We start from the raw sequence: 25,554 nt of genomic DNA on the forward strand, positions 1-25,554 counted from the left end.
GCTAAGCGATAACATCGCTAAGCGATTTTAAAAAGCCCATAGAAACACATTAAAACACGTTTAACGCATTCCTATAGGCTTCCAAACTAACCTTAAGCAAAAATCCTCCATTGCGGCGGCCATTTTCGGTGCCTCTAAGGCGAGGCAAAACAGCGGGTGGCCATTTTTTCCCTGACGGCCATTTTGGAACCGCCGATCAGCTGGCCAAAAATGGGGGATTTGCGATGATTGCTTCCCCGCGATCATCGCAAAGCGAATTTTCCCCATAGGAAATATCGCAAAACGATCGCTTTTGCGATCGCAAAAACAGCATCACTAAGTGATTTCGTCACTCAGCAGAGCAATCGCTAAGCGAGGCACCACTGTATAAGGGATATTTGCATCTGTAGTGCTTTGCTTATTCTAGGTAAGCATAAAGTTTTACCAAATGGTAGAACTCTTATTATCTATGCCTCCATTCATTCATTCATTAAATAAATAAATGCATAAATAAATTTTAGTGTTATCATCTATATTTATACTTCTTCCAGTCTTAATTGGATATCCTTTTTAATTTATTGTTTACATTATCTGAAAATATGAGTGTATTCTTGTTGTCAGACCCAAGGCTTCAGCTCATCACAGTGTTAGGAAGCTGCCCTGAAAAGGATTTCTAAGCCTAGTGCTTTTTAGTTCTCTTGGTTTATAGATTGTGTTAAGCCCATCCAATAGGAGGAATAAGGATGGTGGGAGTTGTAGTCCCCAGGTTGAGAAAGGCAGCCCAAAGGAATGATGAACGCTTATCAGAGTAGATGTGAACTTTTCACTGGGTTATGATGCAGGAAGTTAACCTGTTCTCATTCTTTTCTCTCCTGAATATTTGCTAGATGGATATATGTTCCTGACTTTTTGCTCCAGTGATTGTGATGATGATCAGTAGGTCAACATTTATTTAATTAGTAGGCTCCTTTCTTCTTGAATGCTCCTCTGATGCATATCGTTTCTGTTTCTTCCGACCTCTCCTCGGAGTTCCAAAGTAAGAGTAATAGTAGTTGTCTATTGTTTTGCCCACAGGGATGCTCAAATATTTTTTCCTAAATCAGATTTGTATCATATGTACAACCAGCATGGAGCCACCTTTCATATGAGAAGATGACTCGGTTAAACTCATCAGAACCACATGGGGCTGGAATGTTACTTTTTTGACTAAAAGAAGTCCTCAGTCAGTAGACTAATGGCCATGCTGACCACGAGGTGGGGAAAGAGATCCGAGAGCTGAAATCCACAAATATTTCTTTTTCCCTCTGATAGCTCCACCAGTTAAGTTGCAAGCAGCCTTCTAATTAGATGGATATGCAGTCCCCATACAGCCTTCAATTAATCTTAGAACTTCCAACTTCTTGCTCCACAGCTAGAGACCTAAGCCACTTAGCTATCCAGCAGTTGGCCTATTTTAGAACTGCAAAGGTGGAAGGGACCTTATGGATCATAGACAGAGCCCAGCACCTGTGAAGGAGGCCCAGTGGGAAATTGAACTAAGGCTCAGGGTGGCAAACAGGCAATCGTTCTTCAGTCCAATTGATGCTTAATAAGATTTTCATTTTTTCCTAATTTTAATTGACAGCTAACTAACAAATAAGGAAAGAATCCAGTGTCAACCCACTATGGGTTACGAGGGCATGGTGTCGCTAGTTGAATAATCTTCTTTATCATGTTCATTTACATTTATCATTTCTGTTGCTGTATAGTCATTTTTTTTGCTATTTTCTAAACCTTTTTCCACCAAATGGCCTCCACATTCTGCTGATTGTTAAGTGTGCTAGGTCCTCAAAAGGGAGACATCTCATCTGTTTAAGTTATGGTGTCCTTGATAAGATTCTCCTCTATTTTCTCCTGCTGACAATCTCTCCGGAGGGTTGTGGGACCTCCATAACTCTTGATGGGATGATGATGGGGGATCTAGATGGGGTGAGAAGTCATAAGGATCGTTCCACTTTACCACAAATGGGGGTGTTTTGCCCCAGTGGAATTGTACTTAGGGAATATTCCTGATGATAGGAGGAAGAGTTGGGTTAGTCCTCTTTCCTCTAAGCCAGTGGTTCCCAACCTTGGGTCCCCAGATGTTCTCACACTAAAACTCCCAGAAACCATCACCACTCTCTGTGTGGCCAGGATTTCTGGGAGTTGTACTCAAAGAACATCTGGAGACCCAAGGTTGGGAACTGCTGCTCTAAGCCAACAGTTCACAAAATTCTTGGCATCACATCTCCTTTTGAGTTTTGAGAAACTCCTGTGCCTCCTTATCTCTCCTTTACAATAATCGAATTAACAAAAATCCAACTGAAAATTTAAAACCAAAAGAAAAGATTGTACTGTATATTGTAAAAGTATTTTTGTGTAAAAAAAATCAGCACACACACATTTTTCTTGTGATGAAAAGGTGATAAAATGTAATTTAAGAAATAAAAGACAATGAAAATTAAAAGAATATTGTAAGATAATTTAAAAAATCCATCAAGGTTTTTCTCACATTTCATAACCCCCAGTGGTTTTTTTCAGGTCTTCCTCCCAGTGCTCTAAGCCAGCCATTCTTAACAGGTGTGTGGATACAGTATGGTTCCCTGGGAGTCCCCTGGCATATTTGAAGGCAGCCACAGACCAGAAACCATTCTTCACACATCACCCTGTAAGATTTGTTATGGAGCTTATTCAATCCTGATTCAGATAATATTTCTTTCATGTTGTGTCTGTGGCCAAACAAATTTAAAAGGTTGAGAATGGCTGCTCTAAGCAATGACCATCCTGTTTTTTTTTCCCAGTAGTGGACTCTCTGTCCCTCTGGTTCCCCATTTGCTGGACAGTCTTCCCTCTGATGTTTGTTGCTTGTGCTGAATTGATTCATTTGCAAAGTTGAACAGGATGCTTAGGACTATTACATGTTGGGGGTGGAATACTTGGATTTTTGTTTAGTTCGGTTGTATAGTTTCCTGTTCAATCCTTCCGTTGGACTCCCAGTGGCTTTCTCACTCAGCTGATGAAAGGCTTGTTCAACAGGATTACTATTGTCCTCTCTCGCCCAGGGAGGCTATTTCTCTCATCTCATTCTACTTACAAGTTTTAGGGTTGTTGCTTTGTTTTGGTTTTTTTCCAGTTAGAAAACGAGCTCCCTTAAGAGTTCTTCCCTCTTTTGTTGGACAGTTTTGTTGACTCATTTTAGTATGGCCGCATCTATGAACAGTACTGGAAGCCAGTTCTGTTCCACATGGCAAATACATTAGTTCTTGTCTCTCCACAACCTTTGGGTTTTGTAGTTCTTCTACATTTTTGCTAGATGCTGTTTAAAGATGCCTCACTCGAGACTGTTTCTAGTGTTACATGCAAATCTTTTCTTTATATGAACTTTAAATTTATCAAGCATGTTATTAAGTGATTCTTTAAGTGTTTTGGTCCAGCTTAGCTGTATATATATTTTTATATTAGGAATTTGTGGTCTGTTCTGTAGTCCACTCCTGATCTGCAGAAGAAAATGTACTTCTCCATCTACTGTTTATGATTCTGTAGTCCATTTTATGTCCATATTGGTCATCTGGTGATATATGTATGTACAATTATTGTCTGTTATATTTGTAAAAGGAAATTATGAGTTGTTCTGTTGTTTCATTTCTTACTCTTAGGCCAAATTCTCTATAGATTGGTTCTTCTTTATTTCCTAACCTGTTTTTGTATTCCTGTTACCCATGATTATCAGCACATCCTTTATTATTATTATTTTTTGGTGTGTGATTAGTTTCATCCTGAACACCTGCATAAAAGTTTTCAGTTTTTCCCCCTTAGTACTTAAAGCATAGACTTGAATGATGGTTGTGCTGATAAGCTTTTTATGAAGTCTGATTTAGTCAGACTAATTATTCCCCTACAATGCAGGGGCTCAGGATGACTTACAGAATGTTTAAAAAACAGATACAGCTAAAGACACAATTATTTTGGTTCAGGTCTCTGGCTGCAGAGCCAGAGGTTGGGAGTTCAATTCCCCACTGTGCCTCCTTGACAGGGGCTGGATGTAATGATCCATAGGGTCCCTTTCAGCTCTGCAGTTCTAAGATTATTATCATAAAATATTCATGTGCAATTGAACATATAACGATATCAAAACAATTTATAAGTGTCTCATAGAAAAAATAAAAGGTACAGCATCCACCCACTAAAAGACCGTTTCTCAGCATCTGGTTAGTTGCCAGGATCCTGCCTGAAAGGTCTTTGCCTTCTGGTCAAAACATAATGATCGGACCAGTCTTAGAAGAGAGTCCAACTAAAAAGGCTCCTACTTTGAGTAACCCAGCTTTATATTTTGCAGCAGTGATTTGTAGGCCCAGATTAGCACCTAAGACTCTGGTTTGCCTTAACTTTTGATCAACATTCGTGCAGATGTAAGTGTCATAGTTTAGGGAAGACATGCTGTAAAAACAATGCTGGAGAAGAGTTGGTGAAGATGGAGTTAGACTATATCTGAAGTAGGCTCGTGTTTCAAAATTAAGAGGCTTCCAGGCTTTCTTTTTCTTAGCAGCTTCTTTTCTGTATACTCAAATTTAACGGAGGCTGAGCTACACACAGTGCCTTTTGCTCTTTGTCCTTATGTACACAATGAATTCTTTGCAAAGTAAATAACTGGAAGGAAATATGGATGCAAGGTGATTTTAAGTTGGTAAGTCTCGCATCCTACAGATGTTTTTTGAAGAGTGTCCTTCTTGCCCCTTATGCCATAAATAGTTTCAAAGATTTGACCCTGCTAACTCTTATGCTATACACAGAAATTTTCTATTCCCATACATAAAATCGTAGAATTTATAAGTATCTCATAGAAAATTGTGGATTTGGAAAGGACAAGAGGGCTCATCAGGTCAGCCTGTGCTGAGCCAAGACGTTCTAACTAAAGTGTCCCCAACAGGCAGTCCTCAAAATGGCTTGCTTGAAGTCATGTTGGGATTAAGCCTCTGGGGTCCATGTTCCACATCTGCCTTCCCCAACCTCATATTCTCTTCTGTACATGTTGGACTACAACTCCCTTCACTACTGGTTACTGGGGGGATGATGGTAGCTGTAGAACACCACACTAGAAGAGCACCATTATAGGAATGATCTTAGTTTTGCTTTTCTCCAGCTGGAGGAGAGAAGGGCAGAGGTAAAAGTAGTTCCAACCCTTTAAAGTCTCTGTATTCTCTTAGACATCATTATCATTTTGAGCTCTCATGGGGAAAGTATTTCCAGCCTCGAATGGAGTGAAAGTGTTTGAAATAGGCTGCAGCAATAAATCCCTCCAGCTATAGCCAAAGTTTCTTCCACAAATAAACACAGCTGCAGCTTCCTGCTGAGGCAAAGCCAGAATTTCAGGGACTCCTGTGAAGAGTAGCAGCATATCCCAGATCCAGCACATAGATTCAGGGTCTCATGTTCCTGGATGCAGTAGCCTCATCATCTCTTACAAACACAGCGGTGTCAGGTTGTGCACACAGTAGGTGTGTCAGTGGAGTTTAAATAGCCAAGGTGAAGCAACAGTTTAGATGCTTTTCACTTTTCACGTCCCCTGCAAATCTTCAAAGGTCTGAGTACAGGGTGGATAAAAACCAAATTGATTTAAATCACAATTTAAATAAAAACAGTTTTAAAAATTAAATCTGATTTTTAAAATCTAATCAAATCTACCGAGTGCTTCTCTATCTGGACTATTTTCTTGAAAATATCTCTTCTGGACAGTACTCTTGAGTTTGGAAAGTGTTCTTTCAAATGTCCTACTGGTGCTTAATTGGTTTTAAGTGTTTTCCCTCAGTCCTCAGAGTAATTTCCAGAGTAGCTTAGATTTAAAACAATAGAAACAGCAACAAAGCAGGACAGCCCTAGCATTCAGGCTTCCATTTGAGAAGACATGGCACAGAAAGAAAATGGGATGTGTGGTGGGGGGAGGGAAGGAAAACAAAAGACATGGAAAGAGGGGGAAGCCCATTGGAGCTATTTGCTTGGTAGAGCTAATGAAATATCCCTTCTTATTTCTCCCCATATTGCAGCCCGATGAAATGGTCCAGTTTGATAAAAGGCCAGATTCCATTTGGTAAAGAGCCAAAATTCAGTCTTAGAGCTTCTCCACACTGGCATATAGTTAAGGCATATGGTTCCTTGATAGCATTGTTTGGCATGGAAAAAAATGACCTTGTCTACTTGTGTTTCTACTTAAAACAATCCATCTTTCCCCTTTAAAAGCTGGCTCATATCTTTCTGGCACAGGGCTAGGGCATGCCATCTTTTTGGCATGATTCATTAAGATGTGAAATAGTTTTTTATTCTGTCTCATGGATAAATATCAAGAGTCGAGATGGGCACAAACTTCTAGTTCAGTGGTTCGTGCCAGTTTGTCCTTTGGACGAGCAGGTGTTCAGCGATTCCAGGCCCTTCTTTCTCCAGCTGGCCACCACTGAGAGGCAGCACCCTGGCTTCCCTGCCTTGCCTCCTCTGGGTGCTGCCTCTGAGTGGGTGCCTGCTGGAGGAGGCAGGGCTGCAAGCACTGAACAGGAAGAGGCAGGGCTGGCAAGCACTGAACACCTGTTCATCTGAAGGACAAACCAGCATGAACTGCCAAAGAAGCGGTTTGTGCCCCTCTCTAACAAAGATTGCACTGAAGATAAGGACCTTCTAAGCACTGGCCAGATCACACCAAATTTCACAGTGTGGACAGGCCCTCTTCTGAGTCCCAGTTAGAGGAGACCCATTGAAAAAGAATGTGGCCTATGTAATGACCCTTCACCAGTCAGTGGATCCACACTAGCCAAAATAAGCCTTTTGCTTAGCTCTAAGAATCTATGCTTAGAGCTAAGGAAAAGGGGATGTGGTGGTGCTGCGGGTTAAACGGCAGAAGCCTCTGTGCTGCAAGGTCAGAAGACCAGCAGTCATGAGATCGAATCCACGTGACGGAGTCTACAAACGCTGGCTCTACGGGATGAGCACCACGCCCTGCTTTAGATGCACAAGTTGGATTACTTCAAGTCTCTCAGGTCTGATTTGTACATTTATGTGTAGAGATGGGCATGAACTGTCGTCCAAGGGTTTGGCCCAGTTTGGTGCAGCACCCATACAGGTGTTCCACAAGCACCACACAACCTGGTCTCCCACCTCCTCTATGTGTTGGCCCATTTCCCATCTGAAATACACTTCCCTTCCCCACCTGCTCAGCGCATTTGCCGACTGAAGACAAGGAGTGGGGCAGGGATCCCTGCTGTTCTTCCTTTGTGTGGGCAGAGGAGGGAAGTGCATGCTGTGATTGGTGAATGGGCAAACTGTGCTGAGGAGGCAGGGGAGGGAAGCATACTTCAGCCAGAGAATGGGCAAGCACACAGAGGAGGCAGGAGAGGGTAGTATATGGTGCCCGCAGAGCAGTGGGTGCTGTGCTGAACTGGACCAAACTGCCAGACTGCAGTTCATGCCCATCTCTGTTTATGTGTGATGTGAATAAAAAAAAGCTTCAGGGTAAACACTTTAGGGAGTGTATGGCATTATTACGGTTTCACTATGGAAAAAGTCCTTTTGTATAGTGTCTTGCTTCTTATTTCCTTCCTTCCTTTTAATACAATATATTTCTACTAAAGAAGGCAGACAGCAGAAGATCTTAGAACACTGGTGGGTTGTTTTCATGCTAGCTGTGGCTTGTCCATTGGGGCAAATGGGGTGCTGTCCCACCTTGGGCCGCCTCTTGCTGGCCAGCTCTTGCCTGCTTCCTTGCCTGAAGTGGAAGGTTTGGTCACTCCTGTGTTCCTCACCTGCTGAATTCCTGACTTTGTCACACTCTTTGTATGTCTGGAAGAGAGGATGAGGGCTTGAGGAAAGGAAGGAAGAAAAGAATGGGAGGGAAAATGTCAGCTTCTCGGCTTTGGACAAAAGGAAGCACCATCTATGATTTTTTTTCTAATCTGAGGTGAGGTATATTATTCTCTTCGCTGGGTTGTGGAATGAATGAATGGAGTGTGGGGTCATGCAGGGTTTGAGTCAATACCTGCCTGCTTCTATGTGTACAGGAGTACCCCTTTTTGCTCAAGTTCTCTCTCTTACCCCTCTTCATTTGGGACTGGCTGCTTTGCCTACCACCCTATCAACACTAGACATTAGCCGCATTGCTTCATATGTGCATGGTCTACTGCGTTGTTGCTCTTGCATAAACTTAGAAACCAGAATTTTCCCCCAACTAAGCATGGAGAAGTGATGGAATGCCTTCCATCTACAAATCTAACTCTGTTTACTCTAAGCTTTTTTTTCATGTGAGCAGTATAAAGTAAGGTGCTGATGGAGAATCCTCATGGTGTTTCTCTTATTAAGCAACCGAGAGCCTGAAGACTTTTAACCAATGTATTGCAGATCTCATGGAGATCTCCAAGCACTGTAAAACTGAGTCTATCTTCTTCCCCTCCCTAATCCTTAAAGCATGGGTCCTCTAATCTGGTATGTACTGATTTTAGAGAAGGAAGGCTTGTGTAGAACAATAGCTTGTCTGTGTCAGAGAGAGGCAGGGCAAGCATATGTGCTTGGTTTCATGTTAAGGATGCTGAAAAAATTCAGTCTTCAAAATTCCACCCTGAATGAACTTGACCGGTACCTCCTGAGTTGACTGGCAGATTGGAAAGCTTGCCTCCACTGGATTTGATGCCACTTTAGATGTTGTGACAAGGCCCTCAGTTTATATATAGAAATGAACATTTTTGTTCAGATGTTTTGAATTGCAGATGAATGTGGAGATGCAATAGAATGGGTGAATGATACTTGCAGAGGTTAAGAAGATGACAGACCAGCACCTGTTGTGTGTTTGGAAAAAGAGAGCCAAGTCTGGTACCGTCAGGCAAAGTTTTGTTAATACATGGAGCAGTGGAAGCATTTCGGGATGATCTCTCCTTTCTCATGAGTGAAACCCGTACACATGCAGATAATAGCAGTTTTTTGTACGGTTGGCTACGTTTACAAAGAATTTTGCTTGGAATGAATGGGAGTCTATCCCTGAAATGGCTCAGCTACTCATTGGATAAATGCACCTTTTCCTGACAGTACTGGATCTTGGGCCGGAAAGAGACCTAGAGGTAGCCTGTAAAAAATCTGAAAACATGTCTGAGAGAGAAGACTGAGGCAGTCTTCTAGGATTTGTAAAATCAGATTTCCAAGACCCTTCCATTGCTCCCCGCTCTATTTAAGTCTTTCCTGAAGACCAATCATGAAACAAAGCAAGCTAACTATGTACTCCTGAAGATGAGATAAACTCCTGCTGTGACACTGAGGTATTTGCATTACTTTAGGATGTTTCCCTTTTAGTCATGGACTATCTCTCATGCCTGTTTATGCTCTTTGAACGCTTGACATGGAACACTTTCAGAAGCCTTCCGTGTCAAGGAAAGAGGAATCAACCCGCCTCATAGGTATTCCATCTTGCATGATTCACTGATGTGTTTCTCTTTTAGATTTCCTATCCCCCAAGTGATGAGGATGGGAGTGATGATTCTGAAGGAGAGAACCAGGAACTGGCTCAGATTGACAGAGGTAAACTGTTGGAACAGTTGGGAAGGATGCAGAATGTAGGACTTAAACCATCACAGTTAAGTTGTGGGTTGTGAACACATGGTCTGGGAAATCAGTAGTTGTAGTAGATTCTTAGCAGAGCTCAGAGAATCAGTGAGGGGGGATGGCCAAAATCTCTAAACCAGTATGGCCGTCCTGGGTAGAAGGTTCTGTGAGCTAGAGCCCGGAGAATAATTTTTCCAAACTGCTTCCTTGTGTATTTATCTAACTTTGCTCTCACTCTAGAGTGGTATAAATATACCAGATGGGCGGGATATAAATCAAATAAATAAATAAATAAATAAATAAATAAATAAATAAATAAATAAATGAATGAATAAATGAATAAATGAATAAATGCATGCATGCATGCATGCATACATACATACATACATACATACATACATACATACATACATACATACATACATACATACATACATACATACATACATACATACATACATACATACTCTGGGAGTAAACATGAGGATGCTGCATTTGCCTAATAGTAGAGCCGCCAAACCACCACCACACTATCCACAAAGCAACTGTTCTTGTCTGATTTTAGAAGCTAAACAGGGCCAAGGCTGGTTCATACTTGCATAGGAGACCATTAGGAAATATAAGAGATTTTCAGGTAGGGCCAGGAAAGAATCCTGCCGAAAACTATGAAGAGCTGCTGATAGTTATACTCAACAATACTGGGCCAAATTGACCCTTGGACTTACTTCATGTGAGAGAGTGCCGTGGGTACCTCAGTTATAGTTGTCATATTAAGATCTTGCCTGTCTCTTGCTTTCTATAAAATAAATCTAATATCCTTCCTCAGAAAGAAGACGGAATTGCACCTTAATGCCCTTGGCGAACAACCAGCTGCAGAATCAAGAAAATCAGTGCTGCAAAGTACGGGCTCATTATCCTCCTGGGCTGGACCACCATAGCTCTGAAGAAGAGCTGGAATGCATCAACCGTGAATTTGCCGCCGAGAAACGCAAGTGGTCGCAAGTCAACAGACTGGCTTGCTGTGGTGATAGCTACAACACCTCCTCTAGCGATGAGGAAGTAAAGAACTTGTGCAGCATGTCCTTCCGGCCTGTGGTGGATGCAGCAGAGAACTTGCATGCCAGCCCCAGTCCGGTGCTCTTTAGTGCCTCTCCTCCCAAGAGACTCCATCCCTTAGTACGGTCTCCAGTCTCTCGGCCTCTCATATTCACCAGCGTCAGTGCCAGCTTTGAGCAAGCAATGCCATGCAAGCGACACCGGCAAGGCTATGGAGACAAGATTGCTCGGCCCAGCCTAGACCTAGAAAAAATGCAACAGGTAAGGCTGTGTTCAGTTCATTGTGGCTTCATTCTTGTTGACTTTTCTGTGGACTTTGCAGTAGATGTGTTGGAAGATGATTGCTCAGCCATTTCCTGCTGGCTTGTAACTAGGTTTAGCTGGAACGGATTTGGCTTCTCCAAAACCTTTCCATTCCTGTTGCCCAAAAGCCTTCTGCAACTAGTTTTTGAGAAGAAAGGGTTTGGAATTTTTTTGTTTCTGCTCAACAAGTATCCCTTGAGCCTGATTTCATTTTCCAATCTTTTCTGCCTGTCTGCTCTGGACATAATTTCATTTTAATCTTAACAGGACACCATCTTATTGGGTTGTGCTCCTGTTTCATTACAAAAACACAAAGCCTGGAAATAATGTCTTCCAAGTAGAGTTGGGCCGTGCCCTGCCTCCTCAGGCAACTACCTCTGAGTGGGCACCTGCCTGAGGAGGCTGGTCTGAGAAGCTCTAAACACCTGTTACCTGAAGTACAAACCAGGCTGAATTGCCAAAGCGGCAGTTTGTGCCCATCTCTATTTCCAAGTATTAACAGTAACATTTTTGTGTTATTTGGGAAGATAACAGTTTTCCCTTTTTATGTTATTACTTTAATTTATTACTTTTTGCTGTAATAAGTAGTGCTTACTTGTTGATTTTACTTTGGCATTATTTCTGAGTAATTGTTGACAATGTGAGTAATGTTTGACCAGGTTTGTATTGTTTTTACAGATTTTTTTAAAATTAAAAAAGCTTTTTAAAAAGTAATTTTCACAAATAATGATAATGTATTGCTTTTTTTAAAAAGGGAATATTATTGACGCAGTAGCTTTTTAAAATAATGTACCAAGCTTGGCGGGGGGGGGGGGGGCAAACGTTGTCCTCCAGAACTGGAACCCTTAACACTGTGGCAGAACATCTGCTTGCTTGTAGAAGGTCTCAGATTCATCTCCTGAAAGCTCCTGATAAAATTGTTGTATAACAAGAGAAATGGAAAAGACCATATCTCTAGACCCTAGGTTGCTTCTGTCATTCTGAGCAGACGACACTGCATTAGTAGTTTATTTACTTATTTATTTATTAAATTTATACCCCACCCATCTAGACCAAAGTCTACTCTGGGCGGCTAACAATAATAGAGAAAATAAAAACAATATAATAAAATAAAAACAACAGTATCAATATAGTTCAAGATGGGAAAAATAATCAGTTTGATTTGACACAAAGCAACTTCCTATGTTCCTATGTTGTCCGCACAATTTTCTGCTTCTCTCCTTTCTGTGTGGAAGCACTTTCATCTTTTTTACCTGCTGACATTTCATCAGCTTAGACCCTGGTGTCCCATCGCCTTGCGTACTGGTTCTGATGGTGGTTGCATTGTTCTGCTGCAGTGAGTTGGAAGGATCAGCTGCCCCATCTGGTTGTCAAGCCATGCTACTTGTGCCTTTACAGAAAAGTGTTTGGTTTGGTATGCATGCTTCTTGCACTTGGCTCTCTTCCCATCTTTCCTGCTCTTCTTTAATTCTCTCTGTTTTTTTTTAATTGGGCTGAAATGGTTTGGCTTGCTCGTAAAGGCACAGCTACATTTACAGAGTATTGTATGGTCTTTTGCACCCCTTGATCACTGTCCTTGGGCAATGTCCTAATTAAAACCAGGACCTACTGCCAGCCATATGTATTTTAATGAGGGCTTTGTGCTTGTGTCCCAGAAAGACCAGGGTCACCGTTGGCCTCTGGCAAGGGGTATGGCCTCTGCTTTTCAGGGTAGCCAATCAGGAAGCACATAGGGCATGAGGCAGATGGTCTGTGTTTGTCCATGTGAGCATGGGAGAACTGTTTTGATTCCTTGAGGTGATGGTAATTCAAAAGTGGTAAAAGAGGACCAAGATCTCTGCCTTTTCTAGTAGTGACAGAAGATTGGATTTTACTACGAGCCATAGCTTACCAGGCAACATTAAGATAAGTTTCCTGCATTGAAATTTTTAGAGCCTGGAAGTGACAACCAAAGGCTGGACTCCTATTGACATGTGTGAGAGGTTTGTGTAACTTCTGTGCCTAGTTGCAGTTATTTGACAAGATGATAGGGTGTTTTTTTTTGTTCGTAGAACTACTGGATAGCTCATTGGCTTAGGTATCTGACTGGAGTCTGAGGTTTGAATTCAGTTCCTCACTTTGCCTCCTTAGCAGGACTTGGTGATCCATAGGGTCCCATCCAGCACTGCAGGTGTGAGATTATTATTTATTATGTGCCTGCTCCTACACTTGTTCCAATGTTCTCTCTAATTTTTGGTCCTGCTGTGTGGGAGTCTTGTTCCATGTGTGAGCAGGGCTTCATTCAAAATGGAAAGTAAACATGCTGGCAGCCTATGCACAGTCCGGATGGAGCTCTGGGTGAGCATGCATGCCCATAGCTTAGAAGAAACACAGCCTTGGCCAGTAAGGCAATCTTATGTGGACGTCTGTAGGATTGCAGCTAAAAAGTAACTTAACCATTTATTTTCCAATGACAAATTAAGACTGTAAGTTAATAAGCGATACCTTCTTTTCTGGTGCAGCTAATTTTTAAAATATCATTTTACAGTTGAGGCCTCATTTAGTGACAGTGGAGGAGTATTGCATGATTCAAGTGCCAGCTTGTGCTGATTCAGCCTTGTGTTCTGGTGTGGGTATTGAGGCAACAGTAAGGTAGACAGCAGAATAATGTTTTATACCAGAGCCAGCAGCTGGAACTATTTTAATATAAGGATCTATTCTAGTTACATTTGAGAGATGGAGATGTAGAGGCTATTTTAAAAAAACTGCAATAGCAATTTACTGCCCGGGAGAGCTTTGGCACTCTCCGTGGCTGAAATCATCTTGTGTAAGTTGCACAATAGGCATGACTGTGGTCTCAAGTAATCTCTGTAGATGTTACCTGTTGCATGTTGTATATAATAAATAATGTCTATGGAGACTTCTTAACTTGAGACAGTTTGCCCCCAAAATTTACAGAGTTCGCATTATGTCACCTAGAGATTTGGACCCTTAAATTGGAATATTGGAAGGAGCTCCAGGGCCAGTCATTGTTTTCCATGACTAATGCAGGGAATCCTGGCTAAAGCATCCCTGAAAGATGCTCATTTGACCTCTGTGTAAGAACCTCAAATGATGGAGAGCCGAGCACCTTCGGCCATAGTCTGCTGCACACTTGAACAGCTCTTACTTTTAGGAAGGTTTTCCTAATGATTATCTGAAGTCTCCTTTCTTGTACTTTTAATGAAGTCTTACCTTCTGGAGTTAGAGATTTTGTATACCTTGCTTCGGTTATCAAAACAAATGGAGACTGCAGCCAAGAAATCAGAAGAAGACTGAGACTAGGAAGGGCAGCGATGAAGGAATTACAGGAGATCATCAAGTATAAGGACGTTTCATTGGAGATCAAGACCAAGATCCTCCTCACTTTGGATTGGCGATCTCTATGTACGAGTGTGAAAGCTGGACTGTAAAGAAAGCTGACGGGAAAAAGACTGGTTTGTTTGAAATGTGGTGCTGGAGGAGAGCTTTGTGGATGCCCTGGACTGTCAGAAAGGCAAAAAAAGTTGAAACTGAGACTGTCCTACTTTGGGCACATCATGAGAAGGCAGGATTCCCTGGAAAAAGACAATAATGTTCGGTAGGGTGGAAGGCAGCAGGAAAAGAGGAAGACCAAATAGGAGATGGACTGATTCCCTAAAGGAACCCTTGGGTTTGAGTTTACATCCTAGAGCTGAGCAGAGCAGTTGAGGACAGGACATTTTGGAGATGGCTCATTCATCGGGTCATTACAAGTTGGAGGTGACTTGACGGCATGTAACAACAACTCCTTCTGGAGAATGGCTTTGCTCCATCTTCAACATGACAACCCTTCACATATTTAAACATGGCTGTCATATCACCATGAAAGTGTTCTTTTGTCAGATCTAAAATATACCCATATCCTTTAACTGTTTGTAACAGGGCTGAATTTCTGGACCCTTTAGCATCTTTATCACCCTGCTCCCCAGTATGTCCCAGCTTATCCTGAAATGGACAGAGTACGCCAGTACTTTACCAACTTTACTTTAGAAGTAACTTCCAAAGCTTGAGGAATTCTCTCACTATGAAGTTGATAATAGTCTAAACTAAAGCCTGTATTGGTTGATATCTGGTCACTTCCTTGAAGCATAATATTATGTGGGGAGAAGGATCCTTGCTGACCACTTGAGCAAGCTCTTAAGAGGTGGAGGGAGTAGCTGCTGATTGACACCATAAACAGAACAGTGAAGAAGAAGTGTACTCAAGGGCTTGTAAATGGATTACTGTAGCACAGCTAGCCTAACCAAGACCTCTTTCAAGGCAATCGTATCTTTTAACAGGCATATCATGAGGATTTATTCTGCAGAATGGCCAATATGGACACAGTGTGTTAAAGGCCTATAGATGACTGTCAAAGATTGTGGCACTATAATTTCAGTAAATCAGTTCCTCTAGGTGGCAAGTATTTTTGGAAATGGAAACTAAGCAAAGTAGACTAAGAAACAAGAGAATGGAAGTATCAAGAAGCCTGGAGGAGTCCTCGTGTTTGCAGAATTGAATAAGGAAACACCTAAATATGCTCCTCCACAAAAAGAGTGCTAAGCATATCCATTATTTCTGGAGTACTGAGTGCCTGTTGAAAAAGGAAAATGGAAGGGATGGTGAATTGAATTGAAATGGGGAAGAACTATTGTGCTTTGAGGCAGGGACTGAACGAAATTAGAAATTCCTGGTTGGAGTCGTAGGTGCAGCTTTTCCAGCTGGTGCTTCAGTTCGGTATCATATTTGCTCCTCTGCCCTTTTCCCTGCTTGGAGAGGTAGGCAGGGAAGCAAAGTCAGCTGAGTCAGGCCTTTCACAAGCTCCTGTAAAGGCTGGTTGGGATCAGGAAACGGTCACAACTACAGTACCTCTGATGACTTATTGGAGATGCAGGGTGTTCTTTTCCCGGGGTGGGAGGAGATGGTGGGGTCTGGGATGTCTTTACACTGAACATCATCCCCTTTGCAAGAGCATAGAGCAGTGGTTCCCAACCTTGGGTCCCCAGATGTTCTTGGACTACAACTCCCAGAAATCCTGATCAGCACAGCTAATGGTAAAGGCATCTGGGGACCTAAGGTTGGGAAGTACTGATATAGAGTATTTGAGAGAAGGGCATAGGTGCCTGGAATAATGAACAACAGTACATCTTTAGGAAATGATGATAACATTGCCGTGTTTTGTTTCAGGTGCAAGCCCCACTTGTTGGATATATTAAGCATTTTGGAAATAATATTTTTGCTCATCTTATTGGGCTGCAGAGAGTTGATATGCTTCTGCTTTCTTCTCTCTTGCCACAAGCATTACTCATCCATGTGTCGCTCTTGGGAGTACTCCACATCTTCTGAAGGAACTGGCACTTCGGCATCATCTGCATTCCTTCTCCAGAGTTTGACTGGAGGGAAAGTCATTCCACACACAGCTGGAAGCATCTTGATACATTTGCACCTCTCCACTCCTCTCTTCCCACATGCAGGTTGCTATGAGAAGCAAAGAGGCACTCTTTTGTGCTGAAATGATAAATTACTTAGAATCATCTGCTGGGTGCAGTCCAACCCAACAAAACCAAATGCTACTAAGGGACTTTGAAACCAGTGTTTACTCAAATTAATTGATCCAAAGGGAAGTCTTATGGGACAGTGCCCACTGTCTGCTTGTACATCAGTCACTCTAGTGGATTAGAAATTTTCTGCATAAAACACATTTGTATGCTGTTGTGTGACTATCACATCTCCAGTGTAGAGGGAGCTGTGAGGCTAGCTAGCTAGCAAGTGGAGGAAGCATTCAATAATTTCAAACTCCTTGTTCATAGAGTTGCTTTATCTTATCAAGGTAATAACACACTGTGCTGGTCAGAGCAGAAGTTTGTCCCTTCTGGCAAGTAACAACTCCTCCTCATCTCTCACCCCTGCTTTGTGGGGGAAGCATCTGCCATAACCCCCCTGCTGGTTTCCACGGAAAGAGGCTAGAGTTTAAAAATTCTTTAGGATGTCCATGTATGGGTTAACCCTGTGCTGTAGAGGGACCAGATATCCATACAGGGAATGCTTCAATAGGGACTATGCCCAGCTGGACTCAGGGAGCTCAACAGCATGTGAGGGAGTCTGTATTTCCTTTTGCTCTATTGTGTCGTATTGCATCTGTGTCAACCATCTACACAATAAACCTTTTAAAGCACCAGTGTCTGTCCGTCATCATCAGGATTCAAGGAACAGAAGCTCATTGGGGGTTTGGCTCTTCTCAAGCTGCCAATTAGCACATTGGTCCTAGCTGAATGTTTTGGGATTTGGTTATCATGTGTTGCTTGTGTCAGTTAGGGATGACCTGGAATTCTACTCCAGGAGAATTTGTAAGCAAATCCCCATTCCCTGCAGTCAGAGCTGCTTGGAATGGATGTATTTTGTATTCCTAAATGCTCACGTTACTGAACACTTGTGTATGTGTCCAACAAGAATACAGTATACACATTTGAATAACATGCGTGGAGTAATGCACACAGATATGTAACATATGGTCTACATAGATTTCTTAACCTATGGCAATTCACATCTAAAAGTTACACCATTTCTGAAACTGTGCAACAGGATTTCAGTCATTGTTTTGGGGACCCAGTGTGGTGTCCTGGTTAGACAGTCAGGCCAGGACTCAGGAGGCCTGGGTTCAAATCCCCACTTGTCCGTGGAAACTAATTGGTTTGTCAGTGTTAAACTACTTGTTGAATATTTCACACACAGTACCTAAAAACCCTTGTTAAGCTTACCACAAATCAAAAGTGACTTGACAGTAGATAATATGTAAAGTTATTGGCCCAAATCCTGTTGCTTAGCATAGTAAATGGCAGTAGAGTAGGCCCAGTGAATCAGTGGGGATTTGGTGAGTCAACTTTTCTGTAAACTCCATGGATTCAAATGGACCTATGCTAACTATGACTTACAATACTAAAGTAAGTTTTTTTTAGAGAAGGTCCATCTGACTCAGTGGGATTTGCAGAGAAGTTAACTTAACAAGACCCCATTGATTCAGTGTGCCTACTCTAGTGTGACTACACTAAGCAACAGGATTTTGGTCAGTGTCTTTTTCTGCTGAATATGTTCAAGTACAAGGCAACAGAAATGTCTTATTCTATGGCATTCATTTTCCACCTCTGGGCAGTCTTTAATCTGTTGGCTTGAGAGGGAGGAGAATGCTGGACTTGAAGACTGTGCTTTTTGAAGGAGGGAAGGAGAAGCTGGAAAAATGGAATGAGGGAGCTCTCAACATTATTGAGAAAAGACAGCCTCGTGAGGTATCAAGAGTCTCCCACCTGGTGGAAGTAAACAGCAGTGTAAGCTATCATATACAGTAAAGCTCTTCATATGGTTAAAACTTTTGAGGAAAATTAAGAAACCAGCCTGCCTTGCTGTTTTCCTGAGAGGGACAATGCTAGCATCTGGTATTAAATCACAGGTCAGAGCTAAACCCATCCATCAGTGTGTGTTTTTTTAAACTGGAAATTGGCTAGTTCACTGGAAGTGTTCCCAGCTTTGTGGCTACCCTTTTGACTTTGAGCTGTGCAGCTTGGTAAGAAGGTATTAGAGTTGAGCTGTTCTTCTGGCTCTTATCCAGAAGGAAAGGTCAGACTGACAGCCCTCGTTGTACATACTTTGGCGCCAAGGTGGTGTCCTGTAAGTGTTTCTGGGGTGTGAACAGTCTTTTATAATTCTTCCAGGCTACTGCTGCATACAGTGCCTCTTGTTTGGTTTAAACAATACACCCATTCTTCTGAATGACAGCATGGCGGTATCTACAACTCCTTGGGCTCTAAACTGTGTGTATTTGTGGGGTAGGCAAAATGTTACTCCATTTGTTAAAGCAATGGGGATTGGATTATTTCAGTAACTTCGAAAGTTAGACTGGAAAATGAAGTAGGGAAGATAGTGGGTTATTTCAATGACTTCAAAAATAACGAAGTACTGCTTTATCCCATCAGCATGTCTTGGCAGTGGATTTTCAGAGAAGCCCCATTTTTTGTTCTCAAATTTTGCAGGTAACCAATCCAGCTTGGCCAGCAGCTCTGGTGAAATATGTTTAGTGTCTTATTCCAACTGATGCTTCGTGAACTGCTGGATATCTCATTACCACTGGAGCCAATTCCCCACTGTGCCTCCTTGACAGAGGCTGAACCTGATCCATGGGGTCCCTTCCAGCTCAGCAATTCTAGGATTACTGTATATTAATTCATCTGTATCTTCCAAATTTTCAAGGCCATGCCTACGTAGATATTCCTATGGGAACCATCTCTTTATTGGGCATATGGGGGTTTGTCTAACTTCATTGTATATATTACCTTACTCACTGTGTCAGGCTTCATGAGCTCTGTGATAACACTAATGACAAGTGTTATCTTTCTGGAAGTAAGCAGTAACGTGACAAAGATGTATGCATGGTATGAGGAACCTTGGGTCCTTTATTGGTTTGGCGTATATACAACTCCCATCAGTCCCACCCAACCTGGCCACTGGTAAGTGATTTTTGGAAGCTGTAAACTGAAACATTTGAAAGACAAACGATACCCAGCCTTGTAAACACAAAGCAGATATTTGCAAAGTATTTTAATTTCCCTCTCTTTATCTTCATGTACAAAGGCAGTTTAGAGGAATAGAAAGTACTACAGGTTATAAAAATGTCTGCAACATACAGCAATGCAGATAGACTGTCCTCCCCTTGACAGTAGCTTCCAGGATGCATGATGCTGGGAGCCGTAGATGCACAAAAGCAGCACATGTAGCAACTAATACTTCCATGAGAGAGGCAGTAGAAATGCACATCTTTCGTAGACTGTTGACTGGCTGTCAGGGGAGAACAGTATGGTCCTCAGCTACCAAATGTCCGTCTGATGAAAAATGCTTTTCATATTTAGAAGCCGGCTTAGAGACAGGCCTTGGGAAACATTACTGAGGAGAAAAAAGCCCTTCATGGGTTCTTGACTGAGTCCTATAGGCAGATGGTACTGTATTCTAAAATTCTTACTGGAAGATTCTGTCATTACTTGATTGTGTAAAGGTTTTATGTCAGGAAATATGTTTATAATGTACTTTTCCATTGTGTTTGTAGCATTGCTAGAAGTTATAAGAAATTGGATGGATTTGCCTGTTTAATGAATGGTCTTCTTGTACCTAAGTGTAGTAATTCTGGCAGCCTTAGTTGGCATGTTCGGAGGGATTTCCTCCAACTTTGGCAGAGGTTTGGCTGCTGAGTGATTTGAGGGAGAGAAGCCTGAACTTGGTGCAGAATCCTCTGCAAGATTCCCTCTCATACATTTCATAATCCATTAACAAAGATGAGATTAGTTCTTGGGAAATCAGACCTATTTCAAAGAGCAAAGTTGAGATTTGTGTCATCTATTAATTTCTAAGAGTATGACTTTCTGGTGAAGTTTATGGTAAAACTCCTGTTTACCTGCCTGTGAGTAAGATGGAATTTGGAATTCCCTGTGACTCTGGTAGACCACATTTCCCTTCTCCTCTTTTGCACTTTATTGTTTTCCTTTGTAGATTTCATAGATAGTGTTATGAGTAGAAATGTTTCTGAACATTAAGGAAAGTATATTGTTTGCTCAAACTTCCTGTGCAACAACGATGGTTGTTTTTGTTTTGACTTATATATTGCCTTGTAGTGCTAGAGCACTCTCTGGGACGTTTGCAAGATAATTAGGCAAACAACACTTTGTTCCCTCATTAAGCTGGGTACTCATTTCACTGAACTGTGAAGGATGGAAGGCAGAGTCAACCTTGAGTAAGCTACCGGAACCTATTGGAATTGAACTCAGTTTAGGAGCAGAGGCTTGACTGTAATACTGCAGTTTAATGATTGTGTCAGGAGGCTCTGTGTTGCGAACAGTTTGGCTTTCATGGAGTTCAGATGTATCTGTGCCTTCCTTGCACAAGTGTAATTTGGCTCTTTGTAACTGGGACCTCAGTTTCTATGAAGGCAACGCTTCCCACAAGCAGGAGATCCTGAATTACTGCATCAGTGGGTAATGTACTCCAGTGTCGAAGAGGGCCCCTGCTTTTAAATTTCCGAATGCTACAAGGTGGGTTTTTCTGGTATCAGTTTTTCCTGTGACTTTTAACTCCATACACCATCTCAGAAAACACATAATCTCTCTTTCCCCTCTGCTACTTGAAAAGCCATGACGAGAACAAGTTCAGGGAGTCTTGGGAAAAGCTGTTTCTCCAGGGCTCCCTGTGAACGCTGCCCTAATGTATGATACAGTGCAGGGGAGGCAGATTGAAACCTTCCTGTTATCATCCTCAGGCTGCTGAGAGCAGGGAAGGTTATGCCCACCTCACTTTTTTAACGGATGCAAAAGGAAGAGAGAAAGGCCATGTAAACTAGACTCACTTCTATAGCTGATGCATAACCTTAGCCGTGTTTCTGTCACCTTTGCCTGGTGTTTAGAGTGCATGCAAATGTACTAATGTGTAGAGCTTTTCTTGATGGAGGAGTGACCTTCACTGTGACCCTTCAAACCCATGTGTTGAAACAATGCAAAAAGAAGTTTGCAGTACTTGCAAGTCAGCCCTTGCTGTCACCCTGGCGATGTAGACTATGTGATCACATGCCACCATTACTGTCCACAGTGGGAAGGCATGCATTTAGGGTTTTTCTTCCTGCGATGTCTGCTGCAGGTTGGTATGTGCATTCATTGATGAGGTGAGACTTTCCTGAGCAGTTCCTTCTTGTATTCTTTCAGAGGGTTAGGCAAGTTGTGTGAACTTTCCAGAAGCAACTGTTTTAAAAAAGGACTCTTATGTCTCTGTTTCTTAAGAGAAAACATTATTTTAGTTACTTCCTTTAAAAAAAAAATTCTGAATGTGGCAAGTCACTGGCCTGTGGAATAACATACCACCTCTTCTCATCTATCTAGTTGTCACCTCAGCATACATACAGAAGAACTAACTAAAAAGATAGTTATACCACAAAAAGAGTCAAATTGTCCCTCCTAACATTGCAGTTGTAATGTAATGTAAACCTAGTTATTCTATTCATTTTGTTTGTGGGGAAAGGAATTAATTCTAACTAGAGTTCATCAGTCTTTTGTAGCTAGCTACTTCCTATCTCTTGTCATTACATACACTATCCTTTTGTGCACCAGGCAAATTAAAACCCTTTATTTTCCTAGCCACATGTCTGAAGAAAAATGAGTTTATTACAAGTGATTTGGGACATTTTTTAAAAAGAGACATTTTCTGAAAAAAATATATCTGTACTTTATGACTAATATGTCACTTTGCAATTAATATTTTAATATTCACTTCTCCTCCTGTGGCTGAAAATGCCACCAAATAATTTCCCAGACCCAATATTTTTGAAATAATGAGTAAATGTTATCTATTGCACCAAAATGCAGTGCTGTTAGAGTAGGCTTTAGAAGTGACATTACATTATTCACATGTACCATTTCACGACCATGTTTGGGTAGCTAGTTATGTGCAAGGTGTAACTTTAACCCTAATCTCAGTCCAGATTTCCTGTCCTTTTTCTCTAGTTATGATTTTAGTGTCTCCTTTATAGTTTATTTGAAGAAACCTGTTATGTTAGCTCCCTTAAATCACTAAGCCACCCCAGTACTATGTGGGGTCTTGCATTTTTTGAAGTAAAATTTCCATGTGTTGATATCCTCACATGTAGGATTTAGTGTTGCCCTGTTCCTCCTCTGTGTGTAAAGTACATTGTGAATATGGAGCTGTCACCAGCTTTCAGGCTTGATACAGGCAGTCAAGCAATTAGTTGGAGAACATTGGGATAATGCTCTCCAATCACAGCAGTTAATTATATGTTGCATCAATGGATTAAATAGCTGGAGAGTGAGATCCCTTTATCCTATTAGCTCCTCAGCGGCTCAGCAGTGTGTGCTCTTAGGTCATCTGATATGTATGCGTACGTGATGTTCAGTAGGAAGAGGATACCAGGAGAAGGAAATTGAGAACATTGGGTTAGTCCATATGCATTTTCCTGTTCTCTATAATTATTATTCTGCTATCAGCCTCAGGAAACTCTAATGATATTAAGCAGTGTATTCAGCTGGTTCATCAGCTTTGCTGACGGTTCTAAATAACTGGGTTTATTGATGCAAAATCAGGCTTGTTGGCATACACAAATGAGTCTAATCTATCATAAATAAACATTGTTGCATGTGAGGATTAGCAGCCCTCTAGTGCAGCTAAACTGCTGTAGTTAGCTCGGTAAGCATAAGGGTGGAAGTGGCCTTGCTAGATCAGTTTGAAGAAACGACACCAAGTCAGACTGGAGAGTAGTTATAGAGAGCATGTCCATAACACAGAGTCTTTTATTGCCCTTTTGCTTCACTTTCCCTCCAAAGAAGGAGGGTGGGCTTATACACTTCTGTCCTCTCATTTTATCCTTGCAACAGCTGTGCAGAGTAGATTAAGCTTGGAGATGGTGACCAGTTCACAGAGGCCCTGTATGATCCATGGCTGAGTGAGAAATTTGAACTTGGATTTCTCCAATTTTTAAAATACACAATTTGGATACTGTTGGGCTATTTTCAAAAGTTCATAGAAAACTGTCTAAATAGGAACTGTCTTTCCTTTTAAGTTTAGTAGATAACCAAATAGAAAAGAATACAGTAATAATGGTTAGATATATGACAACAGCTGCAAAGCTTCTCTGTACTCAATACTGTAAATTGACCAAAGTACCAACAGTAGAAGAAGGTGCTGAAAATGGCAAAGATGGCGAAACTGTCAGCCATAATTAAGGACAAATCATCAATGACCCTCAGAACAACTTGAAAGCCCCTACAGGGACATTTTGTTAAAAAAGGAGAAACTGAATAAAATACAGTATATATAAACTTAAAAACCTATTCAGATAAATAGGAACTGTAACTATTCAGATAAAGAGGAACTGCCTAGTTAATTATGACTACTCAATAGGATTTCAGAACTCTGTTTTAATATAAAACTTTGTTTATATATGCCTTTTTATTTGAGTCTTTTAGCAAGCTGTCTTGAATCCTATTTTGGAAGAAAGGTTGAACTAGACTAGGCATTCTTCAGTCTTGAGAGACTATGGTAATGTGCTCTGGATGGAGGACTTGGAACAGCATCTAGTGTGGCTGAGAAGGCCAATTCGAAAGTGACAATTCCTTCCACACTGAAGGTAAATGCAATCTGCTCCCTGTCCAGCTCCCTGATTTTGCTGCTTTCGTGACTGCTTCTTTGCCATGGCCTGCTGGACAAGGGTCTCTTCAAAATGGGAGAGGCTGTGATGCACCACCTGCCTCCAGACTGAATGCTTAGATGTCAGGGTTTCCCATCTGTTGAGGTCTATTCCTAAGGCCTTCAGATCCCGCTTGCAGTTGTCCTTGTATTGCAGCTGTGGTTTCCCTCGGGGGCGGCTTCCCTGCACTAATTCTCCATACAGGAGATCTTTTGGAATCCGACCATCAGCCATTCTCACAACATGCCCAAGCCAACGAAGACGTCGCTGTTTCAGTAATATATACATGTTAAAAATTCCAGCTCGTTCTAGGACTACTCTATTTGAAACTTTGTCCTGCCAGGTGATGCCAAAGATCCGTTGGAGACAACGCATATGGAATGTGTTCAGCTTCCTCTCCTGCCATGCACAAAGGGTCCAGGACTCACTGCAGTACAGGAGTGTGCTCAGGACACAGGCTCTTTAGATCTGGATCTTGGTATATGCCGTCAGCTTCTTATTAAACCATACTCTTTTTGCGAGTCTAGAGAACATGGTAGCTGCTTTGCCAATGTGTTTATCCAGCTCGACATCTAGGGACAGAGTGTCAGAGATAGTTGAGCCAAGGTACATAAAGTCATGAAGAACCTCCAATTCTTGCATGGAGATGGTAATAGAGGGAGGTGAGTCCACACCCTGGCCCATGACTTGTGTTTTCTTCAGGCTGATTGTTAGTCCAAAGTCTTGGCAGACCTTGCTAAAACGATTCATGAGTTGTTGGAGGTCTTCAGCAGAGTAGGCAACAATGGCTGCATCATTGGCGAAGAGGAAATCCTGCATGCATTTCAGCTGGACTTTGGTCTTCACTCTCAATCTAGACAGATTAAAGAGCTTTCCATCTGATCTAGTCTGGAGCAGTTCCAAAGGCGTGCTTCAGCATGACAGCAAAAAAGATCCCCAAAAAGGTTGGTGCGAGGACACAGCCCTGTTTCACACCACTTCGGATGTCAAAGGGGTCTGATGTTGAGCCATCAAAAACTGCAGTGCCCTTCATTCCCTCATGAAAGGACCTGATGATGTTAAGGAGTTGAGGTGGACATCTTGGGAAGTATTTTAAAACGGCCATCCCTGCTAAGGTTGAACAGAAATTAAACAAACACATTGTCTAAAACTGCACACGGGACAGAGAGATTGGCTAAAATCTTGTTGCTTAGCACAATAAATTGCACTAGAGTAGGCCCGTTGAATCAATGGGGATTTGTTGAGTCAACTCCTTGGTAGGTTCCAGTGATTCAAATGGGCCTACTCTAGTTGCAACTTACTAGAAAAAATAAGTTACAGTTAGAGTAAAACCATTTGAATCAATGGAGGAGTTGACTCATTAAATCCCCAGTGGATTCAGTGGGCCT

The 25,554-nt window shown here is 41.8% G+C and overlaps 1 protein-coding gene across 5 annotated transcripts in view; it reads left to right on the plus strand.

Annotated features, from left to right (window-relative positions):
• Positions 1-25,554, plus strand: part of LOC110078705 (uncharacterized) — a 75,723-nt gene that overhangs the window by 3,299 nt on the left and 46,870 nt on the right. For 4 of the 5 annotated variants that reach the window (XM_020793134.3, XM_020793135.3, XM_072991367.2 and 1 more), the window contains exons 2-3: positions 9,462-9,540; positions 10,391-10,881. In XM_020793134.3, the coding sequence (XP_020648793.1) occupies positions 9,462-9,540; positions 10,391-10,881 (570 nt within the window). Of the gene's footprint in view, positions 1-9,461; positions 9,541-10,390; positions 10,882-16,128; positions 17,120-25,554 lie in introns of those variants that run through there. The other variant, XM_020793137.3, reaches the window with a different exon arrangement.

The sequence above is a fragment of the Pogona vitticeps genome, chromosome 1, assembly GCF_051106095.1.
Source record: "Pogona vitticeps strain Pit_001003342236 chromosome 1, PviZW2.1, whole genome shotgun sequence".
NCBI classification, from domain to species: domain Eukaryota; kingdom Metazoa; phylum Chordata; class Lepidosauria; order Squamata; family Agamidae; genus Pogona; species Pogona vitticeps.